Source organism: Cyanistes caeruleus, chromosome 17 (assembly GCF_971803275.1).
Source record: "Cyanistes caeruleus chromosome 17, bCyaCae1.hap1.1, whole genome shotgun sequence".
NCBI classification, from domain to species: Eukaryota; Metazoa; Chordata; class Aves; order Passeriformes; family Paridae; genus Cyanistes; species Cyanistes caeruleus.
The window spans coordinates 12888519-12916490 of NC_141717.1; the positions used below are offsets into that span (position 1 = coordinate 12888519).

The 27972-nt window shown below is 39.0% G+C and overlaps 1 protein-coding gene across 5 annotated transcripts in view; it reads left to right on the plus strand.

The window, feature by feature from the left end:
* SDK1 (sidekick cell adhesion molecule 1) overlaps positions 1-27972 on the plus strand; it is a 385141-nt gene that overhangs the window by 106742 nt on the left and 250427 nt on the right. For all 5 annotated transcript variants that reach the window (XM_086855185.1, XM_086855184.1, XM_086855187.1 and 2 more), the window contains exons 3-5: positions 2551-2710; positions 8158-8264; positions 12166-12313. In XM_086855185.1, the coding sequence (XP_086711311.1) occupies positions 2551-2710; positions 8158-8264; positions 12166-12313 (415 nt within the window). The remainder of the gene's footprint in view (positions 1-2550; positions 2711-8157; positions 8265-12165; positions 12314-27972) is intronic.

Genomic DNA, 27972 nt, shown 5'->3' on the forward strand with positions numbered 1-27972 from the left:
TGAAAACAAGGATCAACAAATGACTTGGTTTGGTGCAGACACCACTTCTGCTGAGCTCTCCCTCAGTGACTAAACTATTTGCGAAGGAATGGTTTAGGGAACTCATTCCAGGAGCCTCTGTACATGAGCAGGTAAATGTTGTTTTCAGGAGACTCAGCACTAATCATTTCACTTTACCAACTGGGCTCTGTTATCTTCCCCTGAACACCAGCACAGCTCCCAGCTGCTGCTTTTCCATCTCCAGAGGAAGCCTGACACCTTTAATCTTACCAGGGTAGAATGTCTGAGAGTCCCTTGGGAGACTCCCCAAAATACCTTTGACAGGATTTAACATTTTCTCACTTGTTTAGAAATACCTTTGTAAAAATTTGCTTTTCACAAAGAACTGTATTTCACAGGAACATCCTCTAACTCCAACTTAAATTTTTCTTTATAACATTTAAAGTATTGTTTGGTTTTACTAGTTAGGAAACAATGAGAATTGGGATAAGATGATTTCACAGTAATTGTAGTCATTAAAACAGCAGCTAAAGAGAAGTTTTGCAGAATATATTTTCAGTCATGTAATAGTGTGGAGAAGTGTAAAAACTCTCCTTGGCTTGTCTGGGAATATCTGCTAGTTTGGAACTGTTCCAATTTTCTCATATGTTGAATTGTTGTAGTTTCTTATATAGCCAATTTAGAAAAGATAGTGCTGATGTGCACTCATCATAAATCAGTTTGTTTGAAAGACAGGTTGTTTAAAATGCTACAAATCAGAAAAGTGCCCTACCCCAAGTACAGTTTTTTATTCAGTTTGTTAGCTTGGATTTTGTGTGATAGTTTATAAGCATTGCTTTAAGACTGTGTGTTTTTTCTTTCTGCATAAATGCTTTGTGTTCTTGAAGTTAAATTTTAAAAACTCGGGAGGCAGTTTGTCAATCCAAATCATCAGATGAGTGGGGAGCTGTGGTTGATTGATAACCCATTCCAGGAGATATTTGGCAGCAGTGGGCCTGGGGCTGTGTAGCCACGCTCAGCCGGAGCCCTGCTCTGCCCCACAACCCTTCAGTGATAACAAGTCTGTGCTGCCATGTGCTCTGCAGGCAGAAAAACCCCCTGAGCAGAGACAAAGTGAAAGATAAAGCCCAGGCTGGGCTGTGAAACCCAGCAGAACATCAGGGCCACTGGGAAACCACCACCAGCACCCCTTGCCCCGAGCTCCTGGGGCTGTACTGGGGATGTCACTGATTCTGGGACCTGTGGATTCAAAAATTCCAGCCAGCCTTGAACAGCACATGAGGGCACTTCACTCCAAACTGTAAAAAATAGGTTAAACTCTTTAAACAGCAAGTATAAAATAGCCTGAGCTTGTGTAAAAATAAATGTTTAAAGGAAGGTTTGAAGTTTAACTGAACCATTACTTGCATTGGGACAACATTTGTGTATCTTGGGTTTTTTTCTGTACTTTATATAGAAAGCACACACACACCCTGCACGCTTTAAAGAAGAGCTCAGTATTGTCTACTTATTCAGTTTGATTAATATTTTATATTAAACCTCTGACTTTGAATGTAAATCCTGTGTTTTATATGTAATCATAAAATCCTGGAAGTATTCCAGGCCACGCTGGATGGAGCTACCTGGTCTAGTGGAAGGTGTCCCTGCCCATGGCAGGGGTGGGAGCTGGATGAGTTGTAACATCCCTTCCAATCCAGGCCATTCTGTGTTAACTTTGCTTATAGAAGGTATTTGTATGCTTCTAAAATTAAGCCTATAGCTCCTCTACAGTTACAAGTAGAAATTTGACAGGTAAAGTGTTGAAACACCTCATCTTCCAGAGGTGACTGGGGTAGATCTCCCCAGTCTGAGGTATGGACTCAGAATCAATCTGTATTTGAGCAGAGCTTTGGCAATTTACCCATGAAGAATTTTGCTGCTTGGAGTGTTTTATTTGTGATACACAAGAGTTTGAGTGATCCTTGCATATTACTGAAGTACCCTAATCTGTTAGTGGCTTCAGGTAATATAATTTAACACATTTTGGTTGGCAAGAACATTGAAAAATACATTAAACTTGTGAGGGCTTTTTTTCTAAATTCTTTTCCCTATCAAGAATCTTCATTTACCCTGAGACTTTTCCTGCTGTGATAATCATTTCTATCCAAGATTACTCTTCTGGTTTCTATTTGAGAAATAAAAAAAGAAAAAAAAAAAAGAAAAAAAGGCTTTGAGTGAATTTAATCCTCAGAAAGGACAAGGAGGGGGGGACAAAAGCCAATAGGGCTGTTCAATGCTGCAGCAAACAATGTTGGAATTCTCATCTGGAGAAAGAGTAAACACGGACAAAAATTTGTCTGAGTGGGCAAGGACAAAGTTTATCAAGATCTTGGTAATTCTGCCCCTAAAGATAAATTTTAGTTAGGAATGTGCCAGTGCAAGCTTTAACTGAATCATGTTGTTTCTTGTTTTACTATGACCATGTTGAGAAGAAATTAGCTAAATATCAGTAGTTCCTCCTATATTTTCCTAAATATCTTCAAAACCCATTTTTTTTCCTTTGTATTTCAGGGGATGTTGCACCATTCTTCAAGACAGAGCCAGGCTTGCCCCAGATCCACCTGGAAGGAAACCGACTGGTCCTTACGTGCCTTGCCGAAGGCAGCTGGCCCTTGGAATTCAAGTGGTTGCACAACGACAGTGAAATAACCTCCTACTCCAGTGAATACAAGTAAATAACATCCATATAATCACCTTCTGCAAGTGGAATTGCAAAAAACAACCCCAAACCAAACCCCACCCCCTCAGTTTCCCAATGCCTCAAAGAGCTTTGTAGATACAGACACAGGGACTTGGGGGTTTTTGATGAAAGAAGATTGGGTTTTGTAAACACAAGATGAGATTCCTTTGCTAACAGTGAGATTTGATGCTTCAAAATGTGGTTCCTAACATGGAATTTTTAAGTACCAGCAGTGTCATTTGCTGGAGATGTAACTTTTACCTGTGTTTGTGATAAATAGGAGACACATTCCTTAGCTAAATGTTACATATGATGTGTGAACTCATCCTTGAACAGAGCTGAGCTCACTGGGACTGTCTGTGTCTCCATCAGATCTAGAGGAATGTGGTCTGTCTTAAATTCCACACAAAACTTTCTGTTTCAATTCTAAGAATTCCAAAACAGAGCTGATAGTTTAACAAACGGCCCTTTAATGATTGTGCAGTTTTCCCCCAGGACTTCCCTCCTGCCTCCCTCCCCATCCCACAGACATTCCATCAAACAGGAGAAAAACCACAATGGCACATGGCTGGCCAAGTATCAACCTGCCACACAGACAAGTTTTGTCTACTTTTCCCTAATGTGGGAGGATTGACTGGATTTTCTCCATGCAAATTGAAATTTCTGTACCTTTACGGAAATTTAATTTTTATGCAAATTATTTGGTGATTTCAGGTTTTGTAGAATTTGCCAGATGAGTTCAGATGTTGTGAGGGGTGGGTATGTGACAGAGAGAGCCCAGGTACAGCACCTGTACCTTTTGCAAACCAAGCTAAATACTGCATTTTTGGGACACAAGGCTTAAGATAGGGAAAAGTTTTGCTCTGGTATTGCATCACAACAGATAGAAATTACAATACAAGTTGGTATGCAGATAATGCAGATAATGCAGATAATGATATAAAGTTCTATAGTTACACAAGGTAAGCCATAACTACTTTTCTTATAGATTTTCAAAACTGTAACGTAGCTCTGGTTCTGTTTTTGATATTTACATTTACAGAGTCCTAGGGGAAAAAAATTCCCTTAATTTACTTTTTAAAACTTTTGGGGGTCATTTAGCACTTCAAGTATTTAGCAACTGATTAAACCAAATAATTTAGTTCTGTATGGAGTTACCTAGAAAAGCAAGACTTGATTTGGATGAGCCCTCTCAGTCCCCACATCTATTCATGGTTGCTGCTTTCAAGCCTTTGGGATGTGGATTACGAGCCACATGCACATAAAGAGGAGATTTGTGAATGCTTTCTAGAAAATGAAAATAGCTCTAATAGCACAACAAATCACAGAATGTTGGAGCATGGCTTTGTGCAAATGACACTTGTTTTGATCCACAACTGCAGAGTCTGTTGTAGTGGCTGGGCAGAAGGAGCTGAAAGCAGCCCTTGACCATGTGAGATGCTGAGAGAGTGGGAGGAAAAATGGTGTGGGAGGACAAACACATGAACATGGAATGAACAGCAAGCAAAGGTTAGAACTCCAGCCCTGCAGGTGTGCAAGGCACTGGGAGATGACATTTCATGGTATTAGGAGAAACCTGAGTAAGAATGTGTGACATTTTGAAATAAGACCGAAGTGCCATGGTATTTCTTAAACAAGTGGACATCCTAATACAAAATTGGAATTTTACTATGATGGCAGTGTGAGTCAGTTATTGGAGCACCTCTCCCAAGCTGTGTGTGCACATACCTGCAGTCAGCACCTTGTTTCTTATATTGCATTTAATTTGTTCTTGTGAATGTCAGGTCATGATTCAAACCATATTTATTAAATCTGCATTTTTTATATTGTTCTTATTTCTATTTCTTATTAAAAGATCTGGCGCAGAGGAAGCTGCTGGCTTATAATAATAAAATAATATTGTTAGAAATATTAATTTAGAAATTGCATCCCTAGTGCTGCACCACAGTCAGAGATCAGGTACACAGGATTTTGATTCTATAGAAATGCAGAGCTTTAAGCTTTCAAAAAATGGCTTAGGTGCATTAGGATGAATGAAAGCAAGGAAAAGATATGCTTAGACATAAAAATTCCAGTTACAAAATGTAACCTCTGACCCAGTAACAGTTTGCTGTGCAGTTCTCTTGGGTAAATAGTCTGTTTAAATGCACGAATCTTCCCTGAGTAAGTGACTTCTGCTGCAATTTGAATCATCAATCAAAGATTTTTTTGGTAATTGATATTACTTAGTGTGTCTCAGTTAAAGTAATGTCTATATTGTAACAGGCTGAAGATATATTATTATAACAGCCCAAGTGAGTAAAGAACTAATTGGAGTCTTTGCATTGTGACATTGGTGACCCTGAGTGAGCAGCTTCTCTTTGTCTAACGAAGCTGGTTGTGTGCACAGCGTGGCTTTTCCAGTGACTGTGCATACACTGCTCTGTGTTAAGAATTTATAAAACAACCTTATAAATTCTTTGTGATCTGAGATCCACGTTATCAAAACAAATCAATGCTGCTGGCCACAGGAGCAATTTTGTCATGTCTGTAAGTTAAGAGACTTTACTGTTCAGGCAGTCTTTTTTCTGTTTTCTTTTTTTCCCCCCTTTTGTTTTCTTTTGAATTAAGTTCTGGACCAGGTGTGTCTGTCATATTTGCTTTTATGGCCTGAAGATATTGATTTACTGGAATTTAAGAAACTAAGGTCATGTCAAAGCAGCCATACACTTTCAACCAAATTACTTAAAATTATCTGATTATTACGTTTTTAACATTGGACAGATTTCAATTTAGCTTCTGTATTCTAAAAGTTATATCAGTTGATCCATAAGTCTTTTGTCAAAAAGCTTGAGTAGATAAAAAGTAACATGAATATCTAATAAAATGCATTTAGCTTTCATTCTGTATCCATAATTGTGACTATTAAATCCTGTAGCCTATAGCTACCCTTTTAACTCTTAGGGCATTTAAAATTAAAATGAGGGTTTAAATTTTAGATTAGCAGTGAACTGTAAGTGTTGGCTGGGATTTCTCCTTAGGTGGCTGATGCCACTCCCTGCTGGAGCTCTTTGCAGAGCGGTGATGGAGCACATCATGCTTCGGGAGACTCCCCTTGAAGCTTCTCTTTTCTGCTTGTCACCTCCCATCTCTCTGCAGGAACTTCCCAAATGCCAGGTTCTGCTTGGCTGTGCCATTCAAAATGAGGGAAAAGTCAGGGCTGACTTTCCAAAGTCCTTGCAGACATCCCCAGGAACCTCAAGGAGACTCCTGGAATCTCTACAATGGGAAGATCTGTCTTCAAAGTTTGAGCATAGACAAAAATAAAGCAAAATTCTGTTTTGTCACTGTAAGGAATTGTATTAACCTTTGATTTCAGTTCCTTCTGGGGAAGAAAGTCTTATTTACAACTTAGAAAGCCTATTTATATCCCTTCTTGCAGGTCAGAAAACAAGTGGAATGGGAAAAGCACAGCACAAAAAGCAGTATCGAGGCTGTTAGGTCAATAGAAAAGTAGGTTTTAAAACAATAATAAGACATATGAGGTGCATAAAGACTGTTTAAAATTGTAAACACAGAATCAGAAATTCAATTCATATTTATCCTTTGCCCAGGTTTGCAATTTTTAAGTTAGTCTCAAACAGTATTAACACATGTCCTATCTCTTTTTTCCACTTTTGTTATTTAATTCTTCTAATTTTGCTTGCTGTACCTGCACATTATACCCAGTAGGTCCACAGAGAATCCAGCTGCTAGAGGTTTTGGCTGCCTTGGAATTTCCAAGGTAGATGGGATTTTCACTGTAAATTTTTTAAAGATTTTCATTTCTGCAGGCAACATGTTAAGAATGTTTCCTGCTGAAACTTTAATAAGTCAGAAAAGAAAACCAAAGTAGGACACTTCTGATCTAATTGATTTGTTTTGTCCTGGTGGCAGCAAAACTAACTCTGCATTACTGTCCTAGTAGAGATGAATACTCAGGAAAGAGGCCTTTAATTTGGGATTTATTTAATAGACAAGGCATTAGCCAAGCAGGACACTAAATCTTTATGGGACACAAAGAAAGATTGTTAACATATAAATGTTGGGTAAAAAGAACTGTAAAAATTAATTTTCGGTATTTGTCAGAATCTTCTGTTCATTTTTTTTTATAATGATGTTTTATAACAATCTTCTGCCTGGAAGAGAAGATGGAGAAGGAAATGATTTTGTAAGGAGCTCGAGAAGCCTTCTGTCCTATTGATTTCTCTCCTCTGCCTTGTATTTTCACCTGTTCTCTCACTCCATTCCCCATGGTGAGGCTTGTCAGGCAAGAGGAAACAGCATTCCTGCTTCAGGGTCACTATTTGTGTTATTTGTGAGTCCCATAAAGAGCACAGGTTGGAATCTTCCTTTTCTTGCTGGTGCCAGCTGCCACAGCCAAGGAAGGGAATGTGCTGGTGGCTCCTGGGGAGGTCACAGGAGTCCCAGCTCATATCCATGGGCAGCCAGGGGCTCCTGGAATCCCAGGGATATGTCTGGGATTATGTCTGGACAGTCTGAAGCTCGCCTGTGGTGTTTGGCTCTGGTTTAGCCCCCTGTTTTTGGTGGTTTAACCCATTTGCTGGGGTGTATTTTGTGATGACACCAGAATCTTCTGCCTCCTTTGTTTTACACTGCCTGATCCCATTCAGGCATTAAGCTCTACACATGGGTGTGTACAATATATTTGAGTCTAAAAAGAAATGTTTTCTTTTAGAGGAATTAAATTTTGAAGATTAAAATTCAGCAGTTTTCCTTTTCCTTATCTTCCATAAAGACTTTCATTAATCCTGCCATAATATCTCCTGAAGGTGACTGGGGGAATATGCGCTTGTGATTAATGTTTGTTTAATGCAGGATTATCTCTATTATTCATGTGTTTTATTCCCATTAAAACTCTGCCTATCAGCTCATTTTCATGTTGAGCAATCAGATGTAGCTGAATGAAGAAGGTGAGATTAGTGGCCTGAGTGGTTGTTTGAAGGGCAGAGCAAACACAGAGTGCAGCACACGGTGGCACTTCCAGGATTCCTCTGAGTTTCAGTGGTCACACAGCAGAGCTTTCATTGCAAAGCTTTGATACTTCTTGCAAGTCTTCCTAATATCTACACTTAAGTCTTCTTGTGGTTCCTCTGAACTGATTACCTGCTTTGCCTTATGAATAAGGTAGAGAAAACGAGGGGAAAAAAATTTAAGTCTTTCTTTCATGTGAATTTTTGATATACTTGGAATTTATCATATTCAGAACTGAAGACTGAAAGGTATTTCATGTATTTCATGTCAGCTGTTTTTTAAAAATCTGTGTATAACAGACAATATTGTAACCAAAGACCTGAGATCACACAAGAATGCTATTTGTAAGAGAAAATACAACAAGCATGTAAGAGAAAGTGTAAACCTGGAAGAAGTGCTCTCTAATTGTGCCTTTTTCCCTGCAGGTACATCATCCCAGCTCTGCAGAGGGCTGATGCTGGCTTCTACCAGTGCATCGTGAGGAACAGGATGGGGGCACTGCTGCAGAGGAGATCTCAAGTCCAAGTGGCATGTATGTCTGAGTGGGGGTCACTCTGTGACTCATTAGCTTCTTTTTGGGTAAAAACCCAGATGTATGATAACATTTGTGATTCTGAACAGGTGTTAGACATCAGGTTTAACAAATTTTTAAATTACTGCTTCACAAGAAGTTTCATGTTTTAGTTATCATCTGGAAGCAGCTCAGAGCAGGGCAACACTGAGTCTTGGAGCTGTTCAAAGCCATGAAAATGAGATTGTTTGGAGATATCTGTAGCATGAGAGAACTGTTATTCAATTAAGGAAGGTCACTCAAAACTATCAAAACATCAACAGGTATAGAGGAAAGCAGCAGCATCTGAAAGGAAATGGGATGGTGGGGTAGCACCAGGAAGATTTCACACCATAATCCCTGTGGTACCAAATCAGCAGTTTTACAAAAAAACTTTAAAATTCTGTTCTCAACTCCTTTCTGAAGCAAATCCCCCCAGTGTTTCCCCTCTTCAGTTTGGACTTTGCAGAATTTTTGAAATTCAGCTGCCATTTGGAAAGGTTAAGTTCATTTTCTCAGGTGTTTGTGCTAATGAATGTGACATAAGAAATGATCACATACTCTTGATTTCTTTTTTTGCAGTTAACATATAGAAAATAAAGTTCAAGTAACTTTTTTAGAAATAATAATAAAATTAGGCCTAATTCTTTTTCCAAAGTAAAAGCATAAAAGAAATTTAAAAAGAGACAGATTTGTGTGCTGTACCTAAGTCTCATACAGGGATCAAATTTCTCCTCATCAGGGTCAGTAACTGGAAATTCAGTAGCAGTAAATGTCACTGGATAAGCAGAATTTAGAGAAATTGAATTATTTATTAAATACCCAATTTGAAGGAACTGATTCAAGTTAATCATTATGTCAGTGAGGGAAATTACATGGAATTTCCTGTGTTTTAGAATAAAACCAGTTGCAAATGGTATCATGTAAGCTTTGGTATCATGTTCATCAGTTTACTGCATTACAGTAGATTTTGTTGCTATATATGTAATGTCAGTAATATCAGTAATTTGATGTTTGGTCTCCCTATTGTTTCAGAGCTGCTGGGAACTAAAGTAAAAATAAACTGCTGCTAAAATAGGGTTTTCCTTCCCTGACCTCTGCCAACCCTTGTGCCCCTGCTGTCCACTGGCCATGGGCTCACTCTGACCTGGCTCAGACCCTTGCAAGTATATTTCCAAATGCTCCTCTGCAGTTTTAGTGAATTCTGTCAGGTCACAGAGGCTCTACTGAAAGCTGCTGTGAGTGAACACAACTTTGAGTGATGTGTGGGGCAAGCAGGGGGTTTAGCAAGGGGTTTAGCAGGGGAAGGGGAGGGTGAGATTCCTCTCCTTGTGCAGCACTGAGCCTTTGGAGGAGCCTGGATGCCTCTGGACCTGCATCTCCAGGTGTGGTTTCAGGGGACAAAGGCTTTGGCAGCAGCTGCAGGGAAAATGTGCCCATTCCCTCCTGCATCCCACTAATCATTCCCACTCCTGCATGGCAGTGGAGCTCTCTCTGCTTTAGGCTCAGCAGGAAAACATCTTTGAGCAGCTGTGGGCTGGGAGACTTCTCCAAAATTTCTAAGAGAGCAACAGTTCTTTTGTTGGGCTGTTAAATTCTGTCCCAACTCCTCCCTGTCCAGCTCCATACCCAGCTGTGCGAACAGTTGTACTGGCACGGGCAGGGAGCAATTCCTGAGGAAGTCCTGGTGGGAACAATAGTGAGAAGGAGACACAGGAATGCTTCTCCTTGATGGTGCTGCTGCTGAAGAATGCTGTCTCCTGAAATGACAGCTGTATTCCCCTCTGAATGGAATGGGGGGAAGGTTTGCAGTGCAGAATTTTGTCTCTCCAGGCTGGTTTGTTTGTGTTTGGCTGTTTTGGAGAGAGTAAGAAGTGCAATTGTTTACTTTTCTTCAGTTTTAGTTTTCTCCCCATTTAATTTGTAGATCTGCATTGCTGAATGAGGCTAAAAGGTTCTCTCTTAAATCTGTCTGAATTAAGCAGTCTATGTATTAATTCACTTATTCATTTATTTTCATTGATAAAGACACTGAGGCAAAGCAAACCAGATCCTGTGTGACGTGGGAGAACCTTGGTCTTGAGCCTTTGTGGCATAAATGGCTTCTGTAGTGAAACTGCCAGTCAGATTTGTACTTTATTCCTGCAGATTAAAGTGTTCTACAAGTTTTAAATATCCTCTTTCTCTTTCACTCAGGGTAATTATGATGCCATGTGATTGTAATGGTTTTGATTGAAATTAATTGATTTAAGCTGTGTGGATGTAGTGAAGTTCCTGATGTTTTATCATACATTGCTTTTTTGTTATTCGTCAAAACACATCAGAAAACAACGTTCCAAGGGGTTCCTAAAATCATCTTAGCTACTCATCAAAACTTATGGGGAATTAAATGTTAGTCTTTTAACTCAGAAGGATTTGCAAGAAATGATCTATTTTTGCCGGTGAGTAGAGGATGCTTCCCAATACACTTCAACTCAAAATCTCTAGTGAAGAATTGAAAGGTGTAATTATAATGGCACTGAGAAAGATCTGAGGTATTTTCCATGTCCTAGATATCTGAAGTAGCAGGGAACTTGTTAAATAATTTAAAAAATATTCTCAACACATGCTAACATATTACTTAACTGAATGGGAACAGATATTTGTGAGAAAAGTGCTGAGTAAATCTTAATTACAGGATAGGCTTAAAAACTCCTGGATTGTGAAAACTAAAATAATCATGCCACAGTGAAGTTAATTAGATCCACCTCCACAGTTTGAAATTTCTTTTCAAGTAGCTGATCTGATTACAGTTGTAAGGAATCTGGAGCAGCAGAGGAAGTACAATGCTGATTATGTCTGAATAAATAACTTGAAAATCACAAAGATGATTAAAGCTTCTTTAAAATACCATGTTTTTAGTTTCTACTCTTGTTCTGTCTCATCTCCTGCCATTCACAGACCTGATAGTAGTTTCTTTTCTGTGTCCTTTGCATCCCTCTCTGCAGCACAGGACTTGTAGAGAACCCTGTTGTCCTTTAAAAAAAAAGGGAATTCAGTGACAGAAGCTGGAGTAGTTCTCTGTTGTGTGTGTCAGTTTTCTAGTTTAAATCAAATTACAATGCCGAGAAGTTCTTTGGAGGGTGAAGAAGCAAGAGCCTACACTTCATTTTAATTGATAAGAATGCAGTACAAAGGCAATGGGAAAACAAGAAAAAAAGCACTCACTGAATTTTTCCAATGTGTCCCCACATACCTGAACTTGCCAGTGAAATAAAGCCTGCAGAGGCAGAGGTTCAGGTAGTATCATTTCTTCCATTAAAATTTTTGTTAAAAGCTGCTCTCTAACCCTGGAGATGCACTATTGACATTGAAATGTCATGCCAGAAGAGCTGATAGCCCCCAGCATGGCCTTGGGATTCCAGGATCCTTGGGATCCTTGCCCAGCTCTGACTCTCTGGTGGCCTGGCTTGTCTGTTGGATAAAAACCAAAGAGATGACCAAAAATGGACACATTTATATACACCTCTTTTTTATTGTTATGGAGTTGTCTGAAAAATACCCCAACCAACCAAAAACCAAAGCAAACAGACCTCCATTAAAACATCATTTTCAATAAAACCCCTCATTTATTGCCCAAGAACACAGGGGCCACGCAGGGCTGCCCGTGGCTGCTCTGCCTGTGTGCACCAGCAGCACTGGGGTTTCCTTCCTGCCTGTTCATCTGCCTCTGTACCCCAAAATCCAAACAGTCCTGTGATCCACAGTGTCCCAAGAGTGATGATCTGTGCCAGTGGTTGTTGGGAAACACGGTGATTTCTCTGTCCCCTGAAAAGGGACAGGGAAAAAGGAAAAACTTCTCTTTTTTTTTTTAATTTTAATTTTTTTTTTCTTATTTTTGCAGATATGGGAGATTTCATGGACACAGACCAGAGAAAAACAGTGACTGAAGGACAAGCTGCTGTTCTGAACTTCCCACACATCCTGAGCCATCCGAGGCCCCAAGTGACGTGGTTTAGAGACGGGCACAAGATTATACCAAGCAACAGAATGTAAGTCAATTTAAAGCTCAAAATACACCCACCCTAAAATATGATTAATTATATTTGATAACACAGCTTACATTTTAAGTACACTAATTAAGGTTTAAAGAGAATAAAGTATTTGTGTTCATACTAAGTTTGAGATAAATTACTATTTTAAGACTGTCTCTGAACTTCTGAAGCAGTTTGACAAAATAATTCATGTGGTTTTAATGGTCCTGGTGCAGCATAAGGGGCTGGATGTGCAGAGTGTCTGAGCTTCCTTCATGCTATTCATTTCCATCATACATTTTGGAAAAGGGAATGTTCATCTCTCAATTGTGTTTACTTGAGTGCACTAACTTAATGAATTCTGAGGCTTTTTTTCTTTTAATACATGAATCTGTGGGGTTTGTTGCAGAGTTCTGCTTAGTACTATCTTCCTCACCATAAAATTCCAGATATTGGTTATTATTTTCATTATTTTTTAGCCAATGACAGTTTTGTTTATTTGTGCTTATTAGCAGCTCACCCCTAATGACATAGAACTTGCACTTTGATTAGTTATTATCTCAAGGTGTGCTCATTTCTCCTTTTCTGAAACAGTTATGAAGCCACCCCATGTTTTTATCTGCACAGTTTCATTCAGAGACTGAAGGGCTTGGCTGTAACATTAAAAAATATGGATTGAATCTTGTCTCATTTATTAGAAAGCTGTTGAAAGGCTAGGAATGTTGCTAGCTGGTTTTTAACTGTGCATTACATTTTTGTGTATTCAGAGATATAGATGTGCTAGCAAATGATGGTAATGGGATATTGCTGTGTTCCAGGAGTGCTGAGCCTGTAGAGTTCATATTACAAAGGGAAAACTTCTCTTCAATTTGAATTTTGCTAATCTGTACAGTATATTTTACTGCTATGTGCCTTTTTGAAACCTGAAAGCTGGTATTAGAGTAGCTTTGAAACTAGTAGTTAAAATTAGTATTGCAGGGATGTGAAGAAACGATGTAATAATTTATGAATAATTTAATAGTAATTTGATGGGAAACAGCTGGAAGATGAAACAATGGGTTCCTGGGCAATCTCTTGAGTAGAGCTAAGTGACAAATCCTGAGTTATTAACCATTAAGGATCTACTTCCTCCACTTGTGCCACATTACGAATTTTGTGTTGTTGATGCTGAGAATACACAAATCAGAAATTTGCAGATAGTGACAAGGCCTTGTTATCCTGATATCTGAGAGTCTCCTGGGAACCCTTACAGGGAACAGAGCACAGTGACCAAGGCAAGCTTGTAGTGCCTAAAAATGAGATTTGACTGAGTTCTCTTACAGTTTGGGAGAATTGCAAGTAGAGCTGTGTATGTCATGTGTTTGTTAATATAAAGATCCTGAATTTCACCTGCTGTGCTTTCCTCTTGCTCTTACCCCATTGGAATTGCTGGGGTAAAATCACTTGTAAATGTGGTCATGCTTACAAATGGGAGAACTGCAACACTGGCTACAGCAGGGGTGAAATACACCTCAAGGTTTCCACAGAAATCCCATTTCCCTGGTCAGAAATTTTGTCTGAAAGGAACATTTGAGGACATTTGTCTGGCCTGTGTAGGAATCTCTGAGCACTTCTGCAGCTGAAATGCCCATGCTGGAAGTGTGAGCCTCCTTGGAAGTTTGATAGATGGTGCATAGAGAGTCTGATATGTTCAAGAAGTGACAGATTTATGGTACACACACCAATCATCAGAGCACTCTGTGTGCAGTAGGTCTCAAAATATTGGAAAAACCAGAGAGCATCCACTCACATCTTGCTGTCCATTAAATTTGGGAAGTAAATATGGCAGCCCTATAAATACAGGAAAGCTGAGACATGGAGAGGATGCGTATAAAACTGTGAGAAATGCAGAAACATCTTATGGGAGTTGTTTCTTACCTGTGGAGCAAGTTGTGCATTTCACACATTTTTTGTGCACCAGGAGGTATCAATTTCCCTGATCAGTTTAGCCAGTGATCCAGTTAGGCTGATGCATCAATCTCACTGGATCTCCTGCTAAACTGATCAGGGAAATTGATACAACCACCTTGTACGATGCTCTTTAATCGGATTAAAAGTACCTTATATTGCTAAATCAATATAAAGCTTTTTTAATGCTCTTAAACAAGCTTACAATGATTTGGCTGAATCAATCAGCCATAATTTAATGTGTCAGCTGTAATAATGATTTCTAGGAGTGACATTGCTCTGGTGCATGAGGAGTGAGGACATGAACAGTGTTAAAAATAGGGAGAACAGTGGTGGTTATGGTGAAATTCATTCAAATAGTTGGTTAAGTCTTCCTCATGCAAAAACCTTATTTTACATGAGCTTAATACTGCACCATTTTTATGACATAAAAATGATGCTCATGTTTGTGTGCATGGATTCATCTCACTGATGTGGGAACAGAGTTGTCCTTAGGTGAGAGGTACAAAAGATCAAAACTAACACTAGTTCTGAGAATAAAAAATAAGACATTTTTGAGATATTTAATGGAATGACATTTAATTGGCCCTGCAGTAAGGCTTTCCTAGCAGGTTTAAGGTGGTAAATGCTGATGTATTTCTCCTTCACCAGTATTTAGGACACTTATGGGGAGGGCCCTGCCAGCTATTCAGCATCTCTGGGCAACCTGTGCCAGGGCCTCACCACCCTCAGCAGGAAGAATTTCTTCTCTATATCCACCCTCTTTTAGTTTAAAACTATCCCCTCTTGTCCTATCACTGTGTGCCCTTGTCAGTTGTTCAGGTTCAGTGAATAGCTTTGGCTTCACCTTTTTTTAGATCCTACTCTGAGAGTGTGCATGGCTGTGACATTTTCTGGGAGAAAGTTTCCTTTGGGACACAAGCAATTTTTTTTCAAACTCCACACTCTATTTAATTTAACTGCTGGTGTTATTCGTAATGGGAATTTTGCAGAAAATAATCACATATTAGTACCTATCATAATGGTGTTGGTAATATTTTGTTCAAGCCTCCAGATAAAAACAGGAGTAGGAAGACAAGTTGCTCTTAAATGAGTGAGCATGTGGAGTCAAAAAATCCCTGCATAAAACAGAAGTGTGAAGCAAATGGCCTGCACATACTCCTGGGGTTGTTGCTGCAGTTGATGAATTAAGGTAACAAATCTGCAGCAGTCAGTGGGACATGATGTTGTGTGTTTAAAAATTTAAGTCCTAAAAGTCACTGTCATCCCCTCCTCGCTCAGTGCAGTGTGGGTGTACATTCATTTTGGCTTTTATGCATTCTCTGTCACCAAAGCCTGGTGTTTTCAATAGGTGTTTCTAGAACAGAAAGAAGCTCTGTACATGCTAGAAATGTATGAAGTGGAGAATTGGAGGAGACCTAAAGATCAAGAACGAGAGAAAATGAGCAAGGAGAAGAATTAGGGTTTGAGGTGTTTGTTATTATTCTGCATTCCTCAAGAAGTTCTAGAAGAGACTTCACATTCCACCCAGACAGATTAATTTCCAAATACACCAGCAGAGAAATGTGGACTTAGAGCTGCACTGTTACCCAGGGTCTTGACTGATGGGGTGATTTTGCCTGTTTCCCTGCACATCTTACCAAAACCAGCAGCTCTCTAAAGGTGACTGCATCAAAAGAAATTGCTACTCTGGGATCTCAAGTATTCTGCTTGCCTTGCCTGCCTGTACTTCATCAGGCTTAAAAGCAAAGCACATTTAACTTTCTTTACACGAGCACAAACAGTACCTTGGAGAGGCACAAAGGACAGTGGCACCATCAAGGTCTACAATTGCCTTTCACTTGTGCCTTTGAGGAATTAAATTCTTAGTACTCTTAGAGGATTTTTTACCTTTCTCTAAGTGAAGCACTTCTCAGAGAAAAGGTTCATTCCAGCCATCAATTAATTTAATTCACTTTCTTTAAGAAGGAAACTTCTATGCAGATGTTATTACTGTCTTCATTAACTTCCTTACAGTGAAACTGATCTTCCCCATGTAAGCTGCAGTTAGATGAATGCTAACTCATGTATTTTGACAGTGGAATTATGTCTGACACAAAACAGGAAAGTTCATTTTTGGTGTATAAAGGCACTTCTGGGGTGTCCCTTTCAGCAGGATGGACATTTTGTCACTTAATTAACTCCTGAGGAACTGAAAGACTTCACAAATGCACTTCATCCCCCCAGGCAGGGATGCTGAATTGCACTGCCTTCAGGTACACATGGGTTAATATCTATCAATTCATTATTGGATGTATTTGGTCATTATTAACTCTTAGAGACTGAAGTTGCTGGCAGATTGTGGAAATTAAAGTGCATTATACACAAGCAACTCTCTCATGACTTGCTGTGGTTTTGAAGATTCACAATACTTTGCAAATAGACAAAGCTGGTGCAAATTTATCAGACATTTGTTAAAGTAAAATTGTAAATATATTAAAATTGTAAATATTTTAATGGCAGCATCAAAAAAGAAAGTAGCTGTAGCTAAGTAGACTTTAAAAGATGAGAAAAATTAAAGTATCTAGGAATAATATATCAAATTTGGGGCTGATAATAGCCTTAGATTAGGTTTTGCTTTGATGATAGCTGCTGACTTAATGTGCCATGTATATATTTTTCACTTTAAAACAAACAACACTTCATTTTTCTGTGAGCAATTCTAGTGGCACAGAGCATCTCTCTGCAAATACCAGCCTGTCACACAACTTAAGCCAGTTGCACATAATTACTTTTCACATACACTGGATAATACTTTCATTAAGATCATGATGATTATCATTACTGAACAATAAATTCAGAGACTGTCAACTCTGCAATATATTAGCTTAGCAATAATTTAAAAATTAAAAATTTGCAGATCTCCCATCTGCTGACATCATGGAGTGACACCTCTCAGCAATAAGATGTGAAAAAGCCCAATAATACTGGGTTTATCTGTATGCACCTTTCACAGACTCCATATTAAGGTCACAGTACCTGCAAAAGAATAATATTTGGTTGAATTAAATTATTCCCTTAAACTAAAATTCATCACCACCACCCTGTAGTTAATTTATTTAACCAAACTTCTGCACTGAGTAATTTCAGCTTGGAGAAACAGGCAGCACCAAGAATCATCTTCCAATAGTTTCAGTGTTATCTCCAAGGCCTGTATGGGTAGGAAGGACTGCAGGGAGATCTCCCATCATCTCTTGGAGTTTGAGGAGTGCTGGCACTCTCAGGGGCTGTGTGAGCATCACTGGCTGTCAGAGGCTGCTGTGGGTATCACCCTGCTCAGCAGAGGGAAACAGCAGCACCCCTGGGAGCAAATCCCAGGATTATTTCCCAAAGCTGTTTGACTTGTCTGGATCCAGCCTCGCTGTTCTCCTCTCTGCACGTCGTTTGTTTGCCACAGGTTCTAAACGTGTCAGAAATTAATTCATTCTGACCTCTCAACTTCCCTGGTGGTTGTTGTTGGGTTTGATGGAGGGGGAGGAAGGCTGAGGTGGCACCTGGGGACCATGGGATGCTGATTGTAGAGTGGGTGGGAGCAGCACAGCCCCTCTGAGGTGGGAGAGGGACAGCAGGAAGAAAACATTGCTGCCAAAGAAAATGCCTTTTAGCAAGGCTCATTTGGAAGGGGATTCTTCCCAGGAGAGGCACATTTTGGGATTTGACCAATATGTTTCATTACAAATTTGGACCGCAAACCACAGAGGGTTTTGTAATATATGTTTTTTTCATAAGCCAGGGGAAGTTGCTGCCATTATGGTAGCGCTGTAAAATCCATATCTTTGCTAGAAAAAAGTGGATGCTTGGAACTAATATTGTGCTTTAATGGGCCTCAGCTGCCCACAGTATCTTCCAGGACAATCTTCAACAGCTGTAAATTTCAATAAAACTTCAAAGATCACTGTCTTGGAGAAAATCTGACTGTTGGTTATTGTTTTTCCTATGATGATCACATATAAAGAACAAAATCATTTTATGTGCTACTACCCTTATTAATCATAGATTTGGTATTTGTAAAACAAAGCAATGGAAGTGTCACTAGAAGGAAACCTTTTTTGCTCTAAGTATGATTTACTTATCACAGCTTGCATTGAAATTGATTTATGAGTTTGTTGCTTTCTGGGGACAAATGTACTTTGAGAAATAAAATATTGACGGTGAAAGAAGTGTTAATAGCATTACTCTTTGAAGATGAGTTATATACTATTTTTAAAAAATCATCCTCAGTCTAGAGGTGAGTAAATATGAAGACTCATCATCATATTTTGAGGCTCACTTTTTGCATCTGCTGCATTTTCTAATCAGAACTAAAGATGCTATTAGGGACAAATCATGAATATAATCCTTTAATAACTAATGTGCTTTTGTGGAAAACCATTTTTCTGTCAATCTTTGAACTACTCTGCCTACAAATGGAAATATTTTAATATGCAGGCAAGATAAGACTGTTTAAAAGTGTTGCAGTTATTCTTAAGAGCAAATATGCAAAAGAAAACTATTGCTTTATGCTTAAAAAGTGGCAATTGTTCACAAATCCCCAGGAACAATTTATCTCCTGTGGCCCCTCACGTATCTCTGCTTTTATGGAAATAGATGCAAAATCCTTGTGATTTATCAAATATAGCAAAAGGTAATGTCTTATGTTTAGCAATCAACTTTTATTAATCAAAACTGACTGAAGTAAAATGTATCTGTCAGTACTTATGGCTCTGTACTACAAAGGATTGTTAATTTTCTTTCTGTGCAGGAAAGGACAAATTTTGTGTTGCCTCATGATTCCAGTGGATTTTTATGTGATGTGAAAAGGTGCTAAGACATACAAGTTTGTAGCTTTAAGATACAGGTTTATGTGGAATACTTTAAAAGCCTTTCATTTTGGCAGATTTACTTTTATCATGAAAACTGCTGTGTGTGATTCAGGAAGGAAAAAAAACCCAGAAATAACAAACCCAAAACCACAGAACCTGGCGCTCTGGGGATGTATTGTGGCTTTTGTGGCTGATTTGCATTAAGTCTACTTTGTTAACAATATTCAGCTTGAATTTAAAGAATTTGCTACATGGGAGCAAATGTGAAGCAGTTTTACATTAATTGGTGCTGCAGGAGCTGGCAGCCTGTGCCTTCTCCCAGGTGCCCAGGTGGGGAGTGGAGCAGCTTTGTGCTTGGCCTTTACCAAACAGGTTCCAAATGAATTGAAATCCATGGCAAACCTTGGTGTCTGCTGTTCCATGGGTCACTCTGATCCGTGTGAGAGGAGGCTTTTTTGGCTCTGGTGAAACTCTGCAAAAGCATCTTGCAATTAGAAGTGAGAAAACAGTCAAATTCTGCCAAAATTTGTGTGAAATCGATTTATCTGCTGCTTGTTAGTGCTACCTTTTATTTCTTAATACACACCTGTGGCTATTTTTATGTATTACACAAACCCCTTGTTTTACATGGAAGGGCCAATTCTAGACATAGACAGACGAGGCAAATGTTTATTGGGGTGAGCACAGCCATCTCTTACTTGCTCAGCTTCATTCTTTTGTGTTTTTCTCTCTAAATTCCCTCTTTGCTTTTCTCTACATTCCTGCTACTTGAGTGGGGAAAGAGTGGAATGCATCAACCTGCTTTTCATAGCAGGGCAAAGGGAAGGGGTGAGGAGTGGAAATGCTGAAGGAAATCTCTTCCTTCCCTCACCTCTCAGGAGTGTCAGTGTCCTGGGAGTATGGCCTTCACTTTTCTTTAGTTTCTTCCCCAAAAAATCTTGCTGAGCTTCTCAACCCAAACTCCCAGGAAACATCCTGTACTGCCACTGATCCATCCCAGGCCTGTGTCCCCCCTGGAACTTCCCTGCAGTCTCTGGAAAACTGAACATTGCCAGCATTTTATTTCTGTTTGTTGTGGCTTATTTGAAGAATCAGGACCTAATGGGTCATTGAGAAATAACATAGGAGAGCAAATATACAGCAATTTCAAGCTTGTATGTGCCTGGCTCCTTGAATTCTCAGAATTGAGGTCTAAAGGAGACCTTATTTACGAAAAGCACTTGAAAGCATTGCATCTAAGGGCTGTACAACAACATTTTTTGTACTTTTTTCTAAAACCTCAAAGCCTATTCACTTTATAAAATGGGGTTTTGCTAGATTTTACTCAATGATTTTTCAAGAAACTGCATTTGCTGTTGTCATTCAGCAACCACAACCATTTGCAAGAATTTTAACAACTCTGCTGCTGCCTGCCAGCTGCCATGTGTTCCTTTCCTGCTCCCTGCATAAAACCTCCTCACTGCAAGAGGACTGCAATACTTTCATAGTAATCACTAGTTCAAATCACTGATTATTTTAAAACATCAAATCTCATTTTTGGCAATCCATCATCTGTTTCCATGGGAACTGAAACTGGCCTCAGCAGCCACAAGAAACAGAGTTTATTGGGATACTTACACATTTCAATGCCTGTTGTTAGACAGCTGCATTTTCTGTTTACCAAACAGATATTGCTGCAACAACCTCATAATACACTTCAAAAATTCTATATACATTTCATTTTAATGCATTTATGTCTTTATTCATATTTTTCACAACTTAGCAGAAATATTATGATGGGGGAGAGGGAAATGTCAGTAATTTCCATCGTATGCAGTCAATATTGGATGTTTCCATGCAGTGTCTTTACTTGTGTTTTAACTAGGGCTGGGACAAAAAAGAATGGAAAAATGCCCTGCCTTGAGAGGCTAAAAATAGCTGGAGGCTCCCACTTTTCAGGTGCAGCTTGATAACCTTATTCCAGAGTTTCTGCTTTCCAAAGTCTGATTTCCTCCATACCTTTTGCCCCAGAATAACCATTTTCCCAAGCCTGCAGCTCATCTTTCTGCTCCAGAGCTCAAATTCTCCTAATTTCTGTTATTTCCCCACCATTTTTAAACCCCATTGATCAAATCAACAAGGAGTAGCAGTGTGGATTTGAAAATGTTGTTTTGCTGTAGAATTGTGTGGAGTACTTCAGTATCAGAAGGAGTAACTGGGCAACTAATTGAGTATAGTATTGATATGAATATGTATCAGCTTTTTTTTATTTTCTTCCAACTGCTTTAGAGTGGAAATAATTGTTTTGGAGTTTGACATTATTTTGGTTCAGAAGTGAGGCAGTCATTTAAGACAAATCTCAAATCTTGAAAAACTGTTCTACTCACAGACCTTCTATCAAACAAACAACCCTCATCTTCTCCCATCTTCTAATACTGATTTTATCATCACAGGGTGAAGCTGGCCTGCAAGGAAGCATTTTGGGGAAAATTAGATCATATTTACTAATAAACATGCTGGAATTAAATTCTATAAATTAATTAAATACTTTGCCTTGCAAAATAGGGGGTGGGAGGGAACTGTTACATGCTCCATCTAGTGCTGAGGTGCAAGGTGAGAAATGCTGATTTTTCCAGGCACCCACATGATCTCTGAGGAGTTTCCAATAACAGGAAGCATCTCATAAAGCTGCTGCATAATTTGGCAAAACCTCTTCCTATCTCTGTTTGTCAGCTCCTAAAGCACTGGGCCTTGGTTCAGTTCAGATAAATTAACTGTTTAATAAAGGGACTCAGTTCCCTGCTTGGTTGGGTGACTCCCCAATAAAAAAAATTCTAATTCTGCTGCAAGTCTAGTGAGTCTTTGTGTCTTTGGTTGTGTCTCTCATCACAAACTCTTTCTGCCCCAGATCTAACCTGGGACAAGGTTTAGTGGAAGTGCCTTGAAAATTCTCAGTTCTTGCTCTTCCTGAGCTTTCACAGGGTTGATCTCAGATCATGTAATCACTGGTGCAGTATTTTCCTCAAAAAACACTTTCTAAAGAAAATATCTGCCCTCCCATCTTCATGTCAGAGTGTTTATCAATAATTTATTCACATTTAGCATAATTAGAACAATTCAAGCTGTATTTTCACACAGATGGATTTTTCTGCACTCATATGTAGTTAAAAACCTGCTGCATGAGGGGATGATAAATAACTGGTAAGAAATGGCTGAGGGTGCACAGCACAAGAGCAGAGAATATTGTACAGCTGCTTTGCTGGGATCTAGATCTGGTACTGACTGCACCCAACTGGTTTTAACAGCATTATTTGAAGAGTAAATTAATTTATTTTTAAGAATTTTTAATTAAAATTTTAATTTTAATATATCTTGAAGAAATCCTGTCAATAGGTCTTTATTGTATGTTGATTTAAATATTCCAACACAAGAAATAAACTAACATGCCACTCATAATTTAATAAAAACTGGGAGTTGGCAAAATCTTCTTGTTTCAGAGAAATAACGAGAAGTGTCTCTTTAATATTAGAATGCCTGATAGCTTTTAATCCATAGCTGTCAGTGCTAATTTCACTAAATAAAAGACTTTATGGTGCTGAAAGGTTCACTAATCAAGATTCATAAAGGTACAATTCCAGTTGTCATCCTCTTGTCTCTTTGGGAAGCCACTTTTATACACGAAACAAATCCTGAGTGGGAAAAAAAATACCGAGCATGAAGTAGGAAATTGAGTGTGTAAAACACACTTTGCTTTTTCTTGTGAAACCTTGAAGGTGGTGCTGGATGGATAAAGGATCTGGACATCATGTCTGAATTTTTGAATTATTTCAGCAAAATTATTTCATCAGTAGGAAAATTTCTGCTTGAGGATCAGCTTTCAGAGCTCTCTTTTCCTTGCTGGGAGGTTTCTGTCAGTGAATTGTGGGGTGTCTGAATGCTGTCAGTTCCTCTGAAACCTGCTGCACCCCATGGGATATTCCCTTAATCTGCTCTAACGCATCCTGTGACTGGTAGCTGTGAATTTTGATCATTTCTCCACTAAAATACTAATTTTCATCAAATGCAGCACATTTTTGCTCATTCAGTAGGTTTGTTTGAGGTGGCACAGATGGATTGCTCTACACCAGGAGCAAGGACAACACATTCCATTGGTGCACTTTGGTTTTTCTGTAACTTGTGAGGGTAAAGAGCACCTGCACCATGTAAAAGAGCCAAAGAGCATAACAGACCCAAACTACCCAGCCAGGTGATTTCCTAATAATTTAAACCTTTTAATTTCCTATACTTCATTTACACCTCTGAAATAACATAGTAATAAAACCTCCCTTTGTATAACATCAAAGTACTTTCCACAGGGTTGCAGTTTTTACTCCCATGCAGATGTTATAAAAAAAAATCCATTGGGTCATTCCTAGATGCAAAAGTCAAATCTCTTTTTTTATTAAATTGCAAAAGGGATTTACCAGAATTATGAAAAGGACTCTGAGCTTGTAAAGCTTTATAAATGCTAATATAAAATCTAGTATTTTAATAAGTTTTTTAAATTTACATTTTTGAGTTCATTGAGGGAGCTTTGAAGGGGCACTCTCTTCCTCTGACATTCACTTTCTCTTCCAACAGTTCCTACTCCTTTAATAGAGTCACACTTAAGCAGCTCTTTGTACTTTAATCTTGTAACCATTTCAGAGTCACAGAAGATCTGGTTGCCCTCTGATTTACATCAGAATTGTCCTGAGCCATTTTGGTGTGTGAATGGCTCATCTTATTCCTTCCAAATCGAGCACAGCCTCTGCATCATGAATGACAAAAGGAAATTGTCTGGGGTTTGGGTTTTGGTTTGTTTGGGCTTTTTTTTTTAACCACGAGTGGTACCAGTGATGTGTTTGTGGATTTACATACATGTTCATTTGTGTGTTTGCATTCAAGCTTTGGAACTTTGCAGCTCCTGGAAGATTTTCAAATCAAATGCTCTGGGTGCACCTCTTTTTCCTTTGGATCATTCTGTGTTACTGTGCACACTTATCATTCTGGAAGCTGAAATAATGGTAAAGGTAATGAAATCTCATGCTTCAGGGCATATGCAAATGCCTACAAATCTATTTCACGTTTTGTGAGGTTAATTAGTTAATATGTGTACAGCATTTAGAACATAATTAATTTTAAATTTACGGCAAGAATTGCTACAGACCGATCATCTGTGGAACTCAAGAGTTAATTTCTTCTGTATACACTGTGAGATGAAGAACAACATTAATTTTTTACGTCATCTGTGTTTGTTACTGACAGATCATTTGTCCCACAAGAGTAATATCTGCTACATTTAGTTTGTTTAAAGAACAACTAATCCTGCTTTGTTGGATCATAAGATCCCAGCTGCATGATGAACTCTGGGAGACACTTGGAAATGCTTTGGATTCACACTCATCCTCACACTGGGAACCCTCACAGTGCAGAACTAGGGTGGCTTTTCCTTGCAAGGGTGATCTTCTACCCATCACAGGATCAGAAGTGGCTTGAGATGGATGCTGCAAAATTTCCAGTGCCTGAAAAGGAGGATTTGTATTGGAAAGTCGAGAAGTGAAGCCGAAATACATTTGTGTAGTAGAAGAGTGAATGTTCACAGACAGAGTTTTGAGTAGCTGTGGTAGGCTGGAGGGAGGAAATTTAACCCAACCACTCTTCCTTCTGTGGAAAAAAGATTCAAATTATTCTCAATGCACTGAGTAAATAAAAGCAAATAATAATAATAATAAAAGAAAAGCTTTCAAAAACTTGTTCAGGGATAATAACATTGACTGAATTTAGGGGAAGGGATGGACTACTTTCACTGATAATTTTAGCTTTTCCTCCTCAGAAGGTGCACACAACTTGTCTTTGTTACCCAATCTGTGTGGATTTGCACTAGAAAAAAGACATTAATATAAGATTTTCAGCCCATATTATTTTTAATTAGTAAAATAGCTCAGAATGAGATTTGTAATTACAAATTGGCATCAAGTTGAAGTGTGTTAAAAAAAGCATTTCTCCACGAAGCTTATTTTCATGGAGCCTGAAATGGTTGATACTTGCATTGCATGTTGTGCTTGTTTGTTTTATGATTTTTCCTGGAACTATGTTTGCTGTCATTTGCAAACAAGGGAGATCAGTCTGTTATTTACTGAGGCTGAGTAAATCACAGAGTATTATCCAGTTAGGAGACAGTACACAGAGTAAGCAGATCAGGAAAATGTATTTCAATGCCAGCTTCATTAAGTCGATAATCATCTCAATATATTCCCTTACAATTTCAACAATTAGTAGCCATAGTTTTCTTCTCGTGATTATCTTTCATCAGTGACACAAAAAAAAAATCTCCAAGAAGAATTCCATGGTAATTGGAAGCTTCCAGAAAAATGTTCTGGATGTGTGGAGCGCTGCAGCAAGCAGTCACAGCACCCAAATTTGCTGCTTAGTTCTGTATTCTGAGGAGAGGAATTCATCCCAGGTGCTACGACAGCAGCTTGCCTCTGAAGAAACACCTTCATTTCTGTCAGAAACCATATGTTCCTTCAAAAAATACCCTGTTCCCAGCCACCACAACAGCAGGACATGGCCACATGCAGAGTGCCGCTGGCTGAGGTGGCCACGTTAGGGTGGTGTTGGGATTTAGGATTCTGTGACTGCTTCTGTCCCCTGGCAGGATTTTGGGGAACTGCTCCACTCTTGAAAAGTCCTGGGTATGTTCTTAACTTTGCTCACACAATAACTTTTGTACTGGGGTTTCAGGTTCTGAAAGGTGGTGGGTTTTTTATTTCCCGCAAAATTTCTTCAGAATTTTCAGGAATAGATTAAAACAAATCAATAAATTTATTTACAGAACACAGAAGTAAATAACGCCATGAGAAGTGGAAGATACACCCTCTCTTGAAGTTGGCCTGAAGTGAGGAAAACCTGGAGCTCTGCCCTGTGTCTGTCTCCTCCCCAGCCCCTCTAAATCCCATGGCCATGAGCCTGTGCTCCCAGGGCTGCTCGGGTCACTTGGGGACTGGCTGTGCTGGGAATCCCACCCTGCTTGTGTCCAAAAGCCACTCCTGCATCTCACAGGGCTTTGTGCTTGCAGTGTTCAACACCTTGTGTGTTTTGTGGAATCTGGATATTTAGAATGATTACATTTGTTTCAGAAGCAAAATTCAGCAATCCAAAACTTCCTGTTCACTTTGTTTCTGTCTAGAGATGAACAAGAACCCGCTATTTCCTTTTCTTTTTCATAAGTGTCTTATAATCAAAGAAAAAAATTTTGAAAAGTGTCAAGAGTTGCACATGCACATTAGTCTGGCTCGAATAGAGTAGCTGGATTCTTGATGTGAATCTTCAGTGAGAAGTGAAACTCCATGAACGTCTCTTTTTCATTCAGCATAGCTACTCAAAGTCTATTATTATTTTTAGTTGACTTATCGATTTAAAATAAATGTTTATGTGAGAGAGAGTGTTACAGTATGTTTTGTAACGTGTCATAAAATTTGCTGAGAATCATCTGAATTGATCACACCCAGAGTGAAATACACTGATAGAGCGTTTCCATGGTGATTTCTTGTTTTTTCTGATCATGCCTTTTAATTCTCTCTCTCTCTAATATGTTAGACAGGTTGTTCCTGCTGAAAGCTCATGGGCTGCAGGAAGCTTCAGTATTTTCTGTGCTCCCTGCTCCTTTGTGTATTCTGTCACTGGCATAGTCACTTAATTATCTGACAGGCAATAACTGCTCTCAGAGGGAGTGAAAACAACTGTTGAATTTGTTTCTAAATTATATCATATTGCTCCGTTCAAAACCTCTTTTAAATAAATGTTGAGGGTAGAACTATTGATGTGGATCTTAAACTTTAAATTTCAGTTAGTTCAGATCATTTTAAATAGTCCTTCAGCAAGAATAAATCAGTTTTTATGACTTATAACTTTCAATTACCGCCTTTGGTGGGAATAACAGCGTGTTTCAAGGAGCTGTAAAGTACAACAACAAGGAAGTGCTGCTGTTCCATTCGTGCAGGCTCTGAGCTCCTGTGGAACCTTGACAGGAGATTTTTGTGAGGAAGCACATCCTAGAGGGATCCTCAAGTGTGTCAGTCTGAGGTGTGGCTTTGATCTGGAGCTGGAGCTCTCACCTGGGGAGCTTCCTGCCGAACCTTGGAGGGGATGGATGATGCTTGACCTACTTTGCTGTGTTTCAGCTGTTCCACAGAAATGGTCTGAGAATCTCAAGTTGTTGCAGCCATCACTGATGTGTCCCTGAACTGCCTGGAAAGAGGTTTCCTCTGTGCAAATTGCCAACTGGTGGCTCTGATGGAGAAATTTCAGGCTTAACTAATAGCTGATTCCATTTCAAGGTGTTGGGCAGTGCAAAAGCTTTAAATTGTAGTAAATTCGAACTAAATCAGGTATGGACCTATTGTTAGATACTTATTTTAGACCTAAAGGTTCTGTATTTAGAAAAAGCCACTATGGAGTTAGTTAGATGGATTAGGGGAACCCACACAATAGTGTGGAATAAATAGAAGCCTTACCTGCTAATTGATTGTAAGTGTGTTAAAGGACCCAGCTGATGGGTTCTTACCTGAAAACGTTGGTTTTTAACAAATCTTTCAGAGCCTGGTAAAATCCAAAGGCTTATGTGACTGCTAGAATCCCAGTCCTTAAAGACACAAAAAGAATGACTGGAATGGGAATCTCATTAGGGACCATCATTCCTGGGCAGAGGAGCTGAACGGCTCTGTTGGCACTACAGCAGCAAAAAATGGTAAATTCATCCTGCTTTAATTCCTGAGAGTGTCATTTACTGATTTGTTTCTGCCTGAGCTCTGGGTTTGAGTATGCAGATTCAGCAAATTGATAGACTGTGGAAATAATGGAAGGACTGGGGTCATTTTTCTCTCCTCC